The sequence below is a fragment of the Silurus meridionalis genome, chromosome 21 (genome assembly GCF_014805685.1).
Source record: "Silurus meridionalis isolate SWU-2019-XX chromosome 21, ASM1480568v1, whole genome shotgun sequence".
Classification (NCBI taxonomy): Eukaryota; Metazoa; Chordata; class Actinopteri; order Siluriformes; family Siluridae; genus Silurus; species Silurus meridionalis.
Window position 1 is genome coordinate 7174028 of NC_060904.1, and position 16547 is coordinate 7190574.

Here is a 16547-nt window from a genome sequence, read left to right on the forward strand (position 1 = left end):
TATATTTAAAAAAAAGAACAAAGGAGAACTTCTCCACATGTCCCCTATTCCGGGCCCCTCACGCAGAACAGTGTCTGATTGGACACTCCAGATGCGGGATCAGACTTATCGGAACGCTTGATATTGAGAAGCTTGAATGTGGAGCGTTGTGATTGGTCCGTTTGTTTTGGCGCTCGTTGTTTCTGCAGCGCCCCGAAGTGGGCGGGGTTAGAGAGAGCGGAGAGAAAGCGGGTTTGAATAGTTCGAGCAACGGAAATATTGAGCATTTTGGAAGCACGGCTCGGTTTTTTCTTACATTTTTATTCATTTTTTACATTTCGTTTTGTTGACTTTATTGAAAGAGACCTCGAAACGCGAAAAGCTTGGAAAGCAAAACCGGCCTGAGAGGAGCTTTGTCGTCTTTGTTTAGCGAGCTTGCCGGTATTGGAGGTGAAGCGACCCCCCCCCTCTCTCCCTCTCTCCTCACTGCTTAGTTAGCCGAGTTAGCTTAGCTTAGCTAACCGCTAATCTTCACGCGACGGCTCCGTTCACAGAAGGAACACTGAATTATCCGAGTGGTTCATGTGGACTGGACTTCTGAAGGTATGACAAACCCATTCAGCGCCGTGTTGTTCCCGAGGTAGGAGCTAAATCTTAGGTAACTGAAGTAGTTCCAGGCTAGCCAGCTACTAAAAAAAAAAAAAAAGAATAATCTCCATAATAAAAGCTTGTCTTCAACGTTTCAGTAACTTCTTAATAATCTGAGGTTGAAGTGAGAAGTCAGATTTCAGCTCATCAGGCACCCAGAGGTCATCAAACAGCACTTTGCATGTCTAACATGTGAGTTAAGGCAGTTTTATGGAGTGGGAGAAGGAGGAAGAAACTCGTACAGGAAATACAAGTTGAAATCTCTCTCTTTATTAACATGTTTCTTTCATTTTCGCTTGCTCGTTGCTTTGTTGACCTCTTAATGCCATGATCTGTGTCTCCATCCTCTCAGGTCATGTATCTATAAAACTAAATTTCATACCCCCCTGACACACAATTGCACCATACATACAGCTTGACATTTGTCTTTTTGCCCTTGAAGTGTTCCTGGAGTTCAGAGTACCAGCCTTATTTCATTATGTTGAAAGATTTACCATGGTGATGTTCCCCAAAAGCCTTTGGATGTGGTTTTTGTTTCAGCAAACAGCCATCTGGCTCCTAGTTTGCCACTGATAGCACTTGTAATTGTATCTGTCTAAAAGCATTAAGCCAATTATGAGTGTAAAAAAACCCAAAACATTTTAGTACACCATATTAGTATTTTTTTTTTTTATTTTAAATTTGTAAATCTAAAAAAATTCCTTCGTTTGGGGCATCCCGGGGCAATACCATTGATTCTCTGTGCACCTAAATGCATGTTAATTTAGTTTTTCAGCAAAGTAGAATGAATGAATGTGTTATAATGTGAAGTCAGTCAGAACAAATCTACATAGTTAAAGGCAAAACAAGTCCACATGAAAGCATTTACAGTCCTGTGGTCTTGAATTCATCACCTGAAACAAACGGAATTTGCTGAAATGAAGTGCACTAAAATATAACTTGAGAGAATGAAAGAATCGTTTTTCAGTTTTGGTATCAAACGATGAAGATAAAGTGATCTGGAGGGAACGATTTAAACATGATGCATTATGTGCTTAACTAAGGAATAAAGCATGATGAGGTGTGCTGTTAAAGTAAAACATTTAACATTTGCGAAATGAGTTCTCACTATAAATGAGATCACTATTTTTCATGATTTCTGTTTTTTCTGCATTTTTCACATTTTAATGTTTCAGATCATCAATCTAATTGAAACATTAGTAAAAGGTAACACAAGTAAACACAACATGCAGTTTTTAAATGAAGGTTTTTATAATTGAGGGAAAACAAAATCTAAAACTACATGGCCCTGTGTGAAAAATTGTTTGCACCCCTGTTAAAACTGTGGTTGATCACACCTGAGTTAAACTTCTCTAGCCACACCCAGGCCCGATTACTTACACACCTGGTCGCAATCAAGAAATCTCTTAAATTGGACCTGTCTGACAAAGTCAAGTTGACCAAAATATCCTCAAAATTTAGACGTCATGCCGAGATCCAAAGAAATTCAGAAACAAATGAGAGAGAAAGTAATTGAGATCTATCAGTCTGGAAAAGGTTATAAAGCCATTTCTTAAGTTTTGGGACTCCAGTGAACCACAGTGAGAGCCATTCTTCATAAATGGTAAAAACATAGAACAGTGGAGAACCTTACCAGGTGTGGCTTGACGACCAAAATTACCCCAAGAGCACAGCAACGACTCATCCAAGAGGTCACAAAAGACCCCGCAACAACATCCAAAGAACCGCAGGCCTCACTTGCCTCAGTTCAGGTCAGTGTTCATGACTCCACCATAAGAAAGAGACTGGGCAAAAATGGTCTGCATGGTAGAGTTCTAAGACAAAATCCGCTGCTGAGCAAAAAGAACATAAAGGCTCGTCTCAGTTTTGCCAGAAAACATCTTGATGATCCCCAAGACTTTTGGGAAAATACTCTGTGGACTGACGAGACAGAAGTTTAACTTTTTGGAAGGTGTGTCCCCCATCTGTAAAAGTAACACCGCATTTCAGAAAAAGAACATCATACCAACAGTAAAATATTGTGCTGGTAGTGTGATGTTCTGGGGCTGTTTACTGCTTCAGGACCTGGAAGACTTGCTGTGATAAATGGAACCATGAATTCTGCTGTTTACCAAAAAATCCTGAAGGAGAACGTCTGGCCATCTGTTCGTAAGCTCGATCTGAAGCGAACTTGGGTTCTGCAGCAGGACAGTGATCCAAAACACTCCAGCAAGTCCACCTCTAAATGGCTGGAGAAAAAACAAAACAAAATAAAGTTTTTTTTAGTGGCCTAGTCAAAGTCCTGACCTGAATTCTATTGAGATGCTGTGGCATGACCTTAAAAAGGCGGTTCATGCTCAAAAACCCTCCAATGTGGCTGAATTACAACAATTCTGCATAGATGAGTGGACCAAAATTCCTCCACAGTGCTGTAATATACTCCTTGCAAGTTATCGCAAACGCTTGATTGCACTTGTTGCTGCTAAGGGTGGCCCAACCAGTTATTCACTTGTATTATCTTTTACTAATTTTCTTTGATGATCTGAAACATTAAAGTGTGACAAACATGCAAAAAAATAAGAAAACCACTTTATGTACAAGTACATTGAACTTGTTTACAAAAAAGTGTTGTAAATAGCTGGTGCTGGAGACTCCTTTATGATAAACCTCTTCTTACAGAGAGTTTGATGTATTGGTCATTATATTACGGCAGCAACTAATAATTCTTTTGATAATCGATTAATCGGATAAAAAAACTCTAATTCATGGTATTTATGTAAAAGTTTGTATTTAAAAAAAATGCAATAGTATTTAGAGTTTAACTGTCTATAGGGTTTAACAGTCTTTATAGGGTTTATCTATTTTTAATTTTGCTATTTTAAAGCTTTTAATGGCCGCTTGTTGAGGAGGGGATGGGGGATTTCTCCTTTGAACAAATTCACTCTTGCTTGGTTGTTTCTTTCTGTAAAAAAAAAAACCCTAACAAATATCATTTGAGTATGAAAGGTGCAATTTTAAATTTTACAATTTTTAAATCAACGTTTGGATTGTATTTTGCAGATGGCAAGTCGACAACCATTCTTAAAAATGCCTATATAAAATACAATATTTTTTTAAAATAAAACAAAAAATAGATATTTTGTTCATTTGTGAAAGCATAAGCATCTAGAATATATAATCAATAACATTTTGTATCATAATTTAATGATATATGCATACATTAAATATACCAACATTAAAAATGAGCATTTGAACATTGTAAAGCCGCAGTAAATCATATTTGAAAACAGAGAAGTTACTGTTGAAGAAGATAAATGCTATAAAAAGAGAATTGAACGGAGAAACGCAGCAAGTTAACAGGCTTGGTTTTTAAAAAGGGGGGGAAATGCATTGGTGTACAAATGCATAATCATTCTCAGAAAACCACAACAGTGACTCTGTTATTTGCTGCATTTAGATTTCTTTTAAGCTGCCACTTTAAGTAAATAATAAAGAAAAAAAATCTGGCATCCTTTTTTTTTTTTCTGGGAAAAGTAAATCCTGTAAATCATTTCACCAGTTGAGGGTTTCATTAAAGATGCAAAAACAGAAAGAAAACATGGCAGACAGAACAGTTGCTCCTTACTTACGCTGCTGCAGATGTCAGTGAGAGGTGATTAAGCAAGATGAACTCGCCCATAATGTTGTACTTGTGAATTAATTTGCGTTACTTCTCACTTACTCGGCGTCTTGCACATCTTGCCTGCACTGAGATGGAACTCTTCCCGTATGTTTGGTCAGACACGAACAGCTTGCTGTTGCACAGAGATTTTCTTGTTTCATTTCTCTCTAAAACCGATGCTGGTGTTTCTGCAGGGAAACCATGGGCTTGACTGGGAAGAAATCGGAGAAAGGCCCAGTGTGCTGGAGGAGAAGAGTGAAGTCCGAGTACATGCGCTTACGCCAGCTAAAGCGTTTTCGAAGAGCAGATGAGGTTAAGGTAGGAGTCTAAACATAGAAATACTTTTATAAACTATAAAAGCTGGAAAGTATACACAGAAATGCATCTTTTGGAAACATATTTCCTTTAGGGAGGTTGGGTTGCATTTTATTTTGCTGAAATGCATAAGAACCCCCCAGAGTCTATTTTGGGGTCAGTAGGGGTCTGACACTTTGTGTTCTGTGATTCCCCCGCCTACCATCTGCTGAACATGGCTGTTAAACTGCCAGAGCTTATGTGTAGCAGTAAAGGGAGCAAATAGTGTAGTAAATATGACAAAACTTATAGTTAAAATACCTGAAAAGGCACATCCGGAACCCTTAAAAATGCTTTTTTTTTTATTCATCATGAAGTTAAAGCAATACAAGTTATTATATATTCATGGCTGGTGTTTGATGACAATAACGTTGATGCATTTTATCCATTTCTACAGAGCATGTTCAATTCAAACAGACAGAAAATTCTAGAGCGCACCGACATTCTCAATCAGGAGTGGAAACTGCGTCGGATTCAGCCAGTGCACATCATGACACCCGTGAGCTCGTTACGTGGAACACGAGAGGTTAGCATTCTGCTTCTCTTTTACCAAATAATAAAACCATAAAAACTGCATTTAAAAAAATTGTACATGACTCTTGTTTTTTAGTGCACAGTAGATAGTGGCTTTGCAGAGTTCTCCAGACAAGTCATTCCTCTTAAAACCCTGAATGCTGTAGCTTCTGTACCTGTCATGTATTCCTGGTCACCACTCCAACAAAACTTTATGGTAAAGTACATAATCAGCAGAGACTAATATTTATTGTGAACCTTCTGTGACCTAATCAAGGCTCCTTATTGTAGGTTGAAGATGAAACAGTTTTGCACAACATACCTTATATGGGAGACGAGATTCTGGACCAGGACGGCACTTTTATTGAAGAGCTTATTAAAAATTACGATGGCAAGGTTCATGGAGATAGAGGTTTGTGTCAAGGCTCTAAAATCCTCCATGCAGCATTTTTCGTGTTAAGTCAAGCAATTTTGTCTGTACTGTAACACCGTCAGGAAACATTAAGAAACGCCCACTATTGCCTGCTTATTCTTATTTGTGTCTGTCTGCAGCATTTTAACTTATTGGTTCTATTTTCATATATTTTATATATATAAAATAAAAGTTATGCTCAAAATTATTCATGCCCTTGGTATTTTTAGTGTTTGAGTTGTGTTCTGTGATGAATGAGTTTTATAATACTTTCAAATATCTAATATGTGACAAGCAACTCTGAGAATTACATATTTCAAGAAATATAACATTTAGTGCATTTTTATTGACAAATATTCAAAACTCACCATGTTCAGAATTATTCCTACCCTTTATATTACAATGTTTCAATAAGCAATAGAGCCTTTGTTCTTAATGACGGCCTGCAAACGCTTCTTGTACGTCTCCACAAGATTTCTACAGGTCTGCTGCGGACTGTTTTGCTCACTCTTCCTTCGCGAAAGCCTCCAGTTGTTGGAGATCCTAGCATTGACCCGGATCTTCAACTCTCTCAACAAATTCTCAATTGGGCTTAGGTCAGCGCTCTGACATGGCCACTCCAAAACGTTTTTGTCCCCGAACCATTGCTTGACCACTCGTGCCGTATGCTTCGGGTCATTATCCTGCTGGTAGGTCCAATGCTCTGGCAGGTTGAGCTTGTGTGCTGACCACCAGCTTTTTTTTTTCAAGAATCTTGAGATAGTCCTTCTTTTTCATGATACCATCTATCTTAACAAGGTTACCCCTACCACTGGCAGAGAAGCATCCCCATAGCATGATGTGACCACCGCCATGCTTGACTGTTGGAATGGTATTCTTGGGATTAAAGGCTTCTCCTTTCTTACGCCAAACATATGCACCATCCATATGTCCAAAGAGCTCCAGTTTAGTCTCATCTGACTAGAGGATGGATGAACAGAAGTTTCGGATCTCTATCTAGGTGACTCCTCGCAAAGGCCAGGAGCACATCCCATTGTCTCTGGGTAAGAAGTGGTGTCTTTGTGTCGATGTCCATGGAGACCACCTCGCAAGACCTTTGCATTGCGGCAGATCTTTCTAGCAACTCTAGAGGATACTTTGCGCTTCCTACCACGCCCATCCAGGTTTTTGGCAGTGTTGAACATCTTGAACTTCTTGAAGATACTCTGTACGGTTGATACAGGGACATCCAGCTCTTTCGAACTGGTCTTGTAGCCTTTGCCTTCACTATGGGCATTGACAACACGTGTACGAAGATCATGACTAAGTTCTTTCTTCTTGGCCATGGTGACTGACTAAAAATAATTAAAGCTTTGCCCCCTAAATTATACTTTACAGAGCAAGTGTTACCGTTTAACATAATTAGGCCTTAATTGATTAGACCCAAGTTGATTGTAGTAACTGGAATGTAAAACCATGTGCACTTTCACAAAAAAAAAAGTTTTTTTGAGATTGGGAATAGGGTATGATTAATTTTGAACGGGCCTAAAAAAAAGAATCTCCGGCCATCTCTATTGGTATACAAACGAGGTTTAGCTAACACGTGCATAGCAACTGATATATATTGAATACAATGGAAGTTTCGCCAAAGTTGTTTTTATATATTTATTTAAGATAAAGCATATTCACTGAAGATCAGTGCCTTTTTCTGTTACTCTGGTATACGGTCACTATACTTTGTTGCAAAAAAAATTAGTTTGTTACATTTATTGTTAAGGACATTTCCAGCATACAGGTTTCGATGAAATATTTGTTTCTATAGTAACAAGAGCTATATTATTACAGTAAATGCATTATTTACAAACAATGATTTACCTGGCAGCCGAAACTATTGCCAGAGCTGCTTTTCTGTTTTGTGATATTACTGTAACATTGCAGTAACTCTACTTAAAACAAAAAATTTAATTCAGGTTTTTATTTTTGTAACTATTTATATAATTTTATTTATTTATTTATTTTTGCAGAATGTGGCTTTATAAATGATGAGATTTTTGTGGAGTTGGTGAACGCTCTTAATCAGTATAGTGACAATGAAGATGATGATGACGATGAAGAGGACCAGCACGATTACAAACTAGACAACTGCGATGCAAAAGACATTGCTGAAGATTCTCGCAAGGACCAGCTTCTTAACTCTGAGAGTAAGGGGACACACACACACACACCCCCACGCAAAAAACACACAAGCACACAGAGACCAGACAGATATTGGTGGAGATCAGTGACACGTGTGTTACATCTGTTAATTCTATTTCCGCATGTAGAGAAAAGCTACAGCAAATATACACTGCATATTTTTCAGACGTGACAGTGATTAAGTGCAAGGTTGTAGTAATGGCTCTAGTTCAGGAAATTACGGCAACACTAAACAGTGCTGTTTTTGAGGCAGTATGAACATTCAGTCATTTATTTGAATGCCAATATGACAAATGTTACATAATGACTTTCTGTTCCTAAACGAGCAGAATTTTAAACGTTTTTATGGTGGTAGTGGTCAGTGGTGGTTTTTTTTTTTTTTTTTTTTTTTTTGTATTTGTTTATCGGGCTGTTTTTACTTACTAATTTGTCAGATGTGCCCAAATGTAAGGTCTGGTGTTATTGCTGTTATAGGTCTAAGCAGTGACTTTCCAAAAAAGTTTCCATCCGAGAAAATCTTTGATGCCATCTCCTCCATGTTTCCTGATAAAGGATCTCCAGAAGAGCTCAAAGAAAAGTAAGTCATGAAGGAAAAGCACTGCATACATGTCTAGTTTTGTTATGCAGCAAAAATAATTAAGTGTAAAGAGGTTCAATATTTGGTTCAACCTTAAGCTGCCTATTATTGGGCATCATATTAAAGATAGTAAGTTGCTTATATTTGTTGCTTAAATTTACATAATGGTAGGATATGAGCGAGAGAGTGTAGTGATCAGTTTAACTAAATCGTTATGTCGTTATATATCCTTTTATTTTGAAATTATCCTGACCTGTTTGATTACTGATTTATTTTGGTTGGTATGGTCAAACATACCCAATAGTTTAAAATGATTTTACATTTTACTATTTTAAATTTCTAACAATCTGAAAGCCAGTTAGTGCTTAAAGCATGTAAGGATTTTTAAGGCTGGGTTTTCAAAACTGGTCTAGGCAGTACCCATTTTGCATACTTTGTGTACCTGGCAAAACTAATCGAGAACACTGAATACTTGCCACAATCTGATTGAATCAGACCAGATGGTTAATCTCTGAGATTTCACATGGTTTATATAGAAGATTTTAATGTCCTGTATCCTTAAGGTGTTTTGCCCCACATGTAAGCATGATATGAAGAGGTGAATTTATAACGCACATAAAGACAAATAGTAAAGTTTGACTCTATAATCTGTACATAGGTATAAGGAGCTGACTGAGCAGCAGCTCCCAGGTACGCTTCCTCCAGAGTGCACGCCCAACATTGATGGCCCAAACGCCAAATCAGTTCAGAGAGAGCAGAGCCTGCACTCCTTCCATACGCTCTTCTGTAGACGCTGCTTCAAATATGACTGCTTCCTTCACCGTGAGTCTCAACTCCCACACACCGTCTCAATGAGAGTCTGAAGAATGTAGTGATGTAAAGGTACCTGCTTCTCCTTACAGCCTTTCATGCAACTCCAAACACATACAAGCGCAAGAACCTGGAGAATCTGGTGGACAGCAAGCCATGTGGGCTTGATTGCTACATGTACCTGGTTCAGGTAAGGATTTTTTTGTTGGGTATCACTGTTTTTATGCATGATTTATGTTTCTCACTAGTTGAAGTATAATTTACACACTTGCAGATGTTTTAATAAATTACATATAAAGTATTATACTATATGTATTTTTTGTAACTAGGGACCATTATAACAGTATTCATTTCATAGAAAAAATATTGTTATAAAAGTCTGTCCCTCGATACAGATTATTTTGATTAATTTATTAAAGATGGACAAATATTGAGAAAATAAATTCATATTTCAGTAATAGTTCTGGCTCTTTGTTTGAGATCATATTATTTTATTAACCTCTATCTAAGAACACATTTTTATATTAGCTCAAATTCAACATTAGGGGGTAAAAAAAAAACAATGGAGAAAATAACAATATACTGGAAACCGTATATATGAACTGTCTCCATTTTTCTATTTCTTGCCATTGAAATATTCTGAACAAAAACTGAAATGCACGTTAGGACGGCATGGTGAAGGAATATGCAGCTGGTGTGGTGGCAGAGCGAGCTAAAACCCCGTTGAAACGTTCGGCAGTCAGACGCAGAGGCAGACTTGCCAACAGCAATAGCAACAGCAACAGCAGGCCAAGCACACCAACCGTGAACACGGAGACTAAAGACACAGACAGCGACCGAGAAGGAGGGACAGACACCAACGACAGCAATGATAAAGACGATGAAGACAAGAAGGACGAGACTACTAGCTCTTCCGGTATGGGAAGAAGGCAATAAACTCTGCTTCTAACATCAGAGTAAAATGACAAAATCTATTTCATGATTTATTTATTTGTTTTTTTAACTAATAATTACTGGTCCATTTCGTAGAGGGGAATTCACGCTGCCAGACTCCAGTAAAACTGAAGATCCCCGATCCCCCCGAGAACGTAGACTGGACTGGAGCGGAGGCCTCCCTTTTCCGTGTACTCATAGGCACTTACTATGACAACTTTTGCGCCATCGCTCGCCTCATTGGCTCTAAGACCTGCAGACAGGTGTGTAATTTGAGGGTTTTCTTTATTTTAAAGTATTACACAAACCTTTTATTAATTTATTATTTGCTAGGTATATGAATTCAGAGTAAAGGAATCCAGCATCATTGCACGTGCGCCTACTGAAGATGAAGACACGCCTCCAAGAAAAAAGAAGAGAAAACACAGGCATGCTCCGGAGAGGATTCTTACTTTATTTTAGTTCACCCGTAGTCTTTCAACTGAAAGTAACATATTTCTGTCTCTTGTTACAGGTTGTGGGCGACGCACTGTCGAAAAATTCAACTAAAGAAAGGTTTGTATTGTTTACTGTTCCGATGGATCTTTTGAGAATTTGAGTTGATAGTTTGCATTAATAGAGAACTGTGTGTATTATATTATGATTATATTATAATTGTATTGTATTATAGTGGTACATTACAAGTGATTCAGTATTGGGCAAATAGATTTGAAGTGTAAAGTCATACCAGCTTCACTGAGACAAACAGATGCCATGTCTTATTCACTGGGTTTTATTCACACAGCCTCCACTTGATACATGGTTTAATGAGTCACTGTAGCGTAATTATAAATACCATGCATGTTGCAGTTCCTGTTTAACCAGTCTAATATCAGTCAGTCAATACTAATTAATTACAAGCAAGGAAGGTGTCAAGAGGAGGTTACCTGCAACATTAATGATGTATTGTTATATTCGATTATACAGATGGTTCCTCCAATCACGTCTACAACTATCAGCCATGTGACCACCCGAGGCAACCGTGTGACAGCTCCTGCCCATGTGTCACTGCTCAAAACTTCTGTGAGAAATTCTGCCAGTGCAGCTCAGAGTGTGAGTATTGACGCACATCAAGGCTTTTAAAGTTCAATTTAGTTATAATTTAGGTATATTTGTGTTTATTTACAGGGTTTCTTTTTTGTTTTTAAGATGTCACCATTACACACTTTAAAACAACTTGCTCACATGCCTACAATGATTTTGTCTGGGGAGACTGCTTGAATTTGACAAAAGCAGACTTGTCTTTTTGCTTTTGCAAACATCCCTCCTCGTTTTCAGCACCTTGTAGCATATTTTCACACATACTGGACTACTAAATATTGTTGCTGCGGTCAGCTATACCAGTGTAGATTTAATTCTCAAAATATCCTGTTCCAAATAGTTTTTCAGACATGAACTTTGTGCTTTGCGCAGGCCAGAATCGTTTCCCGGGCTGCCGCTGCAAGGCTCAGTGTAACACAAAGCAGTGTCCGTGCTACCTGGCTGTGCGCGAGTGCGACCCCGACCTCTGTCTTACCTGCGGAGCTGCTGATCACTGGGATAGCAAAAATGTTTCATGCAAGAACTGCAGCATTCAGAGAGGAGCCAAGAAGGTACAAAGATATCTTAAATAAATAACAATAATAAATGAATAAATACTTGCACTTTTTACAACCTCGATAACCCCAGAATGCCAAGAACATTATTTCATATGTGTTTCTGAATTGTGAAAACTGATTTGCTCCTTTTTCGGTTCAGCACCTACTGTTGGCACCATCTGATGTGGCAGGATGGGGCATCTTCATCAAAGAGCCTGTTCAGAAGAATGAGTTCATTTCAGAGTACTGTGGAGAGGTGAGTGCTTCCAAAAGCAAGCTCTACTCTAGTAAGCCATCAATGATGCTTTCTTTCCTAATTCACTCTAATCCCATAACTCAGCTTCTGGATAAGGTTCTCTATTAACAGACCTGATTTCTATAATGCTGTAGAGTTTGATTTGGTCCTGACAGCGTTCTATACAAGCAAACCTTTCAAAAGGTTAAGTATTTCTGTGTCCTTTAGATCATCTCGCAGGACGAGGCTGACCGCAGAGGAAAGGTCTATGACAAATACATGTGTAGTTTCTTGTTCAACCTTAACAATGGTGAGCTGATTTCTTTGTACTCTTGTTGCAAGTTTGTGCTCTTGTTCATTATTTGTTTAACACACCCGTTGGGTTTTTCTGGCAGATTTTGTTGTCGATGCGACGAGGAAAGGCAACAAGATCAGGTTTGCCAATCACTCTGTCAACCCCAACTGCTATGCAAAAGGTAAGGCACCTAAAACATTGCATTCTGATTACACTAAATGTTTTTATTTAAAATATTTTTCCCACAAAATGTCAGCCAATGTAGTATGTTTTGATTTCTGAGGTTTGTGTATGTGTTTGTTCATTGGGGAAAAGGGAAAAAAAGTGCTGCTTTAGATCTGTAGTTTGCACAATCCTGTATACTTGCAAAATCAAAGAAAGAAACTAATATTTTTTGACTGTTTTTTTTAAAAGGGGAACTGCAGTAAATTTTAGGATCATTGTTCTTGATTTCCTCCTTTTTAGTTATGATGGTTAATGGGGATCACCGAATAGGGATTTTTGCCAAGAGAGCCATACAAACTGGGGAGGAGCTTTTCTTTGACTACAGGTAAGTAGTCAAAGATGACCAAAAATACTTATCATTCATCTTTGACTTTCTCTTTTTTAGCTTCTTAGGCATGTACCCATCATCCATCATTGACACTTTTATAATTATAATCACAATTTCTGTGATCACTCAGGAAGTTGTGTGCATGTTACAAATAAGTGTTTCTAGTTCTAGTTTCTAGCAGGTCGATAAAATGATACTGGAGCTGCATTGCCTGCATATACCGAATGCACACCTCCTTAACACTATTATTAGAATTAGGTGTAGCAATCCTGCTGACACAGTATGAAAGAGAAATGTTTATATGCATCCTTTATTTATTTATTTTATTTTATTTTTGTAACTAACCACTGAACCATTTTTCTCTGCACATTTGTTGGTTCTATCTATCTATCTATCTATCTATCTATCTATCTATCTATCTATCTATCTATCTATCTATCTATCTATCTATCTATCTATCTATCTATCTATCTATCTATCTATCTATCTATCCACACACACAGTGAAACCCCGTTGTACGAGCATAATTCGTTCTTGAAAATTGCTCGTAGGTCCATTTGCTCGTACGTTCGAACTGATTTTCCCCATTAGAATAAATGTAAAAGTGATTTAATCTGTTCCAAGATCTCATTCGATCGCTTATTTCTGCACTTAAAAGGTAATTGTAGCCTATTTTAACAAACAAATACACCGCAAATTACCGTAATGTGAACATAATTTAACACTTACTGTCAGGGAGCTCCCTGGTTCTTACTAATCACACACCTGACTCTCGTTTAGCGCTCATCACCCAACCATATATAAACCCCTTATTCACCTTCACGCGCTGTTCGTTAAAAAGTTGTTTTTGCTGCACTGAACAACGAGAGCGACCGAGTGATACGTCATTAACTAAGAGACTGATGCGACCCTCCGCCGAAAACGGGGAACCGGCAGCGTGGGTTTGCTCGTGTCTCCGAAATTTGCTCGTGAAACAGGGTAAAAGTTTGCTCGTATCTCCGTTTGCTCGTACTATAGGTTGCTCTTACAATGGGGTTTTACTGTGTGTGTGTGTGTGTGTGTGTGTGTGTGTGTGTGTGTGTGTGTGTGTGTGTGTGTGTGTGTGTGTGTGTGTGTGTGTGTGTGTATATATATATATATATATTATACACACACACACAAGCCATTTATATTAACATTTAACCTGCAAATGGAATCTCACCACACAGCATAAGCAAAACATTCTGTAAAATAAAAAGAGTAATATTCTATTAAACATTTTCAGCTTATGCATTATATATATTTTATCAATAATTTTTTCATTATTTTAATTTTTCTTCTGTGTAGATATAGTCAAGCTGACGCCCTCAAGTACGTGGGCATCGAACGTGAAATGGAAATTCCATGAATCCGTCTACCTCTGGAACAAATGCCTTACACTCTTCAGGAATTTTCTCTCCACATGCCGTTTCAATACTGTTTTATTTTTTTATTTTATTTTTTTTATAGGACAAGGTGATCAGCCTACTTGGATATTTCTAGTAGTTTTTTTTACACTTCAGTCTTTTCCTCATTATTTTTCTGACCAACAGGCGTTACTCTGGGAATTCACTTTTTGACAGTAACTTGAATATTCACTTGTTTACAGCTTCAAGTTTAGTAGAGATCCATCACTGTCTAATGGGCTGTATGTTTTCCAGTGTTCTGAAATGTTTTACCCCAAGCAGTCGATGTCTTTCAACCTTTGGACCAAACTGACAGCAAATCACAGGTTCAGCACCAGTTTATTAGGCACCAGATCGGTACATGGGCTGATTTATACTGGTATTGCAAAACGGTCTATTACTGCATGCACTCGGGGATAAAGGTGCACCAACCCCCGCGGACACTGTGTTGTAGGATATATTCAGTGTCAGGGTTGCGTAATGCTGCCTGACATGAAATGGATTTAGTTCCCTGAAGTTAATTGTTTTCCAGTAAAAGAAGGTGGCTGTTTAATGCCTGCATGCAACATGCTTAACATTTAATTCTTTCTATTTACAACTAATGTTGTGGAGCCACATAATGAGTCATTACTAGCGTATGAGAACAGTGCATTATGTTCATGTAATTTGAATCAGTATTCCTCTCAGAGCTTCTAACCAATAAGCTTTCACGAAGAGCTGCTCTGCTTTTGTTACTGGATTTGTTTTTTGTTTTAAAGCTAGCCAGACACATGTCCTTGACACAACCAGTCACAACAGCAGATTCACACGAGTTTTCAGCATTTTCACCTTGCCCATAAATCCCCTCTGCACATACGAGTACATGCATCTTGATGAATCAGTATAAATCAGCCCTGCCTGATAAACCGGAGTCTCACTATGCTACAACAGTTTATCAAGTTGAGGTGTTTTTGATCCGATATGAAAACCAAAGTCACTTTCTCTGCTTGTCCATCATCGCAAGCATCGTACAGAGGTATCGTAGTTTCTGGAGTGCCAACGCATCCAGGTTGTGTAAAATAATGAATAAGTATTTAAAGAAAAAAAAAGGACAAAAAAAAAAAACCTTGGATAAATCCAGTATCTAACTTGCGGTGCCTTGAAATTACACTGAATTGTTTAGGTGTCCTAAAATGTTGGTGATTTGTGTATTGAGTTTGTTGTATGCATGAACAAAGATTTCCAATGGCGTAGAAATCAGAATCAGGGAACTTTTGCTATGTTCGTTTTTTTTTTATTTTTAGAAATCTCCATACGTTTAAGCGTCTTTATTGCCAGACCATCACTGTAGGAAGGAAACATTTGGACAGTTAATAAGGTCTTCCTGTTGTTTTTGGGTCATCCAGTATGTTCTAACAGCGTTTCTTTTCCCTGTTTGTAAATGATCACAGTCAGGAGTCAGTTGTAACAACCTTCTAAAATTCAGTGTAACTTTTTTTTTTTTTCTGGTTGAAAAGAGCTGCTCTGATTAATGATTTATTATACTGTTGAATCATCGATTATTTAAGACCGAAATATCGATCATCTTTCTTCGAAACCAGTTTATTTTTCTGTTTCCCAGACAACATTTCTAGGCTGCAGTGGCTGAATGCTAAGGCAGTGTAAGAGATCTTTCCCTGGGTGCTTTATAGCTATAGATGTGAGGGAAAATTTCAATATCGCTTTGGTAAAGTACTAGATTATAAATTTCAGTGAGCCATGAAGTTATTAAAATTCTTAATCTACTGCCTAATCTGAGATGATGTAAAAATGTACTTGCATACAGGTGCTGATGAGGGATTTTCTATAAAATTTTTTTGCTAGTGTTGGAAATGACGACCTACACCTTATATTTATTATGATGCTTTTATTCGCCTGTTCGAACACTTTTAAACAAAAAAAAAGGTGGGGGACAAAAGTTAGTCGTATGAATATTATCAACTTGGACCTAATTGAGGATTAAAGCGCTCTATACCTTTTTAAATAAAAGCTTCACTGCCTCTAGCTACAAAAGATCAGACACCTCCTGGATTATATAATTGAAGGTAATTAATAATGTAACAGTACAATAATGGATGCATGATAATCGTGTTTCTTGCAATAGCAGAATAAAAGGTTCTGAATTCAGTGGTGTGGAGACACGGTTCTGTATAAATAAACGGTACTTAAATACACCACCATAAGTTTGAAAAGTTTCCTGCTAGAATGTGTTGGATGACCCTTGAAATCCAGTTCATATGGATATGAGGAGTTGTGATAAAACCACAGCAATAAGATCAGATTTAAATCACCTACATGTGAAGATCTTAAACTGTCCCTATTTATATTCACAGACTCCGTAAGCAGCTTTGGCTTTTCTGTAATT

At 37.8% G+C, this 16547-nt stretch overlaps 1 protein-coding gene across 2 annotated transcripts; it reads left to right on the plus strand.

The window, feature by feature from the left end:
• The first annotated feature begins 153 nt into the window (after positions 1-153).
• On the plus strand, positions 154-14434 carry ezh2 (enhancer of zeste 2 polycomb repressive complex 2 subunit). 2 transcript variants are annotated; one of them, XM_046833854.1, is made up of 20 exons: positions 154-619; positions 4462-4585; positions 5019-5147; positions 5232-5351; positions 5426-5546; positions 7550-7726; positions 8196-8298; positions 8957-9120; positions 9201-9298; positions 9775-10024; positions 10138-10304; positions 10375-10469; positions 10556-10596; positions 11008-11133; positions 11494-11672; positions 11818-11913; positions 12121-12202; positions 12288-12368; positions 12653-12737; positions 14067-14434. In XM_046833854.1, the coding sequence occupies exons 1-20, from the start codon at positions 585-587 to the stop codon at positions 14125-14127; spliced, it is 2334 nt and encodes a 777-aa protein (XP_046689810.1). In that variant the 5' UTR covers positions 154-584; the 3' UTR covers positions 14128-14434. The 2 variants fall into 2 exon arrangements, with proteins under 2 accessions (XP_046689810.1, XP_046689811.1); XM_046833855.1 differs by having other exon boundaries at positions 155-582.
• Positions 14435-16547: the final 2113 nt, after the last annotated feature.

What these genes read in the sequence shown, in the direction of transcription:
- ezh2 (XM_046833854.1), top strand. Translation starts at nt 585, where the DNA reads ATGACAAACCCATTCAGCGCCGTGTTGTTCCCGAG. An exon ending in GAAGAGCAGATGAGGTTAAG is followed by an intron (nt 4,586 to 5,018) that starts GTAGGAGTCTAA and finishes CCATTTCTACAG; the next exon opens with AGCATGTTCAATTCAAACAG. An exon ending in ATATGACTGCTTCCTTCACC is followed by an intron (nt 9,121 to 9,200) that starts GTGAGTCTCAAC and finishes TTCTCCTTACAG; the next exon opens with CCTTTCATGCAACTCCAAAC.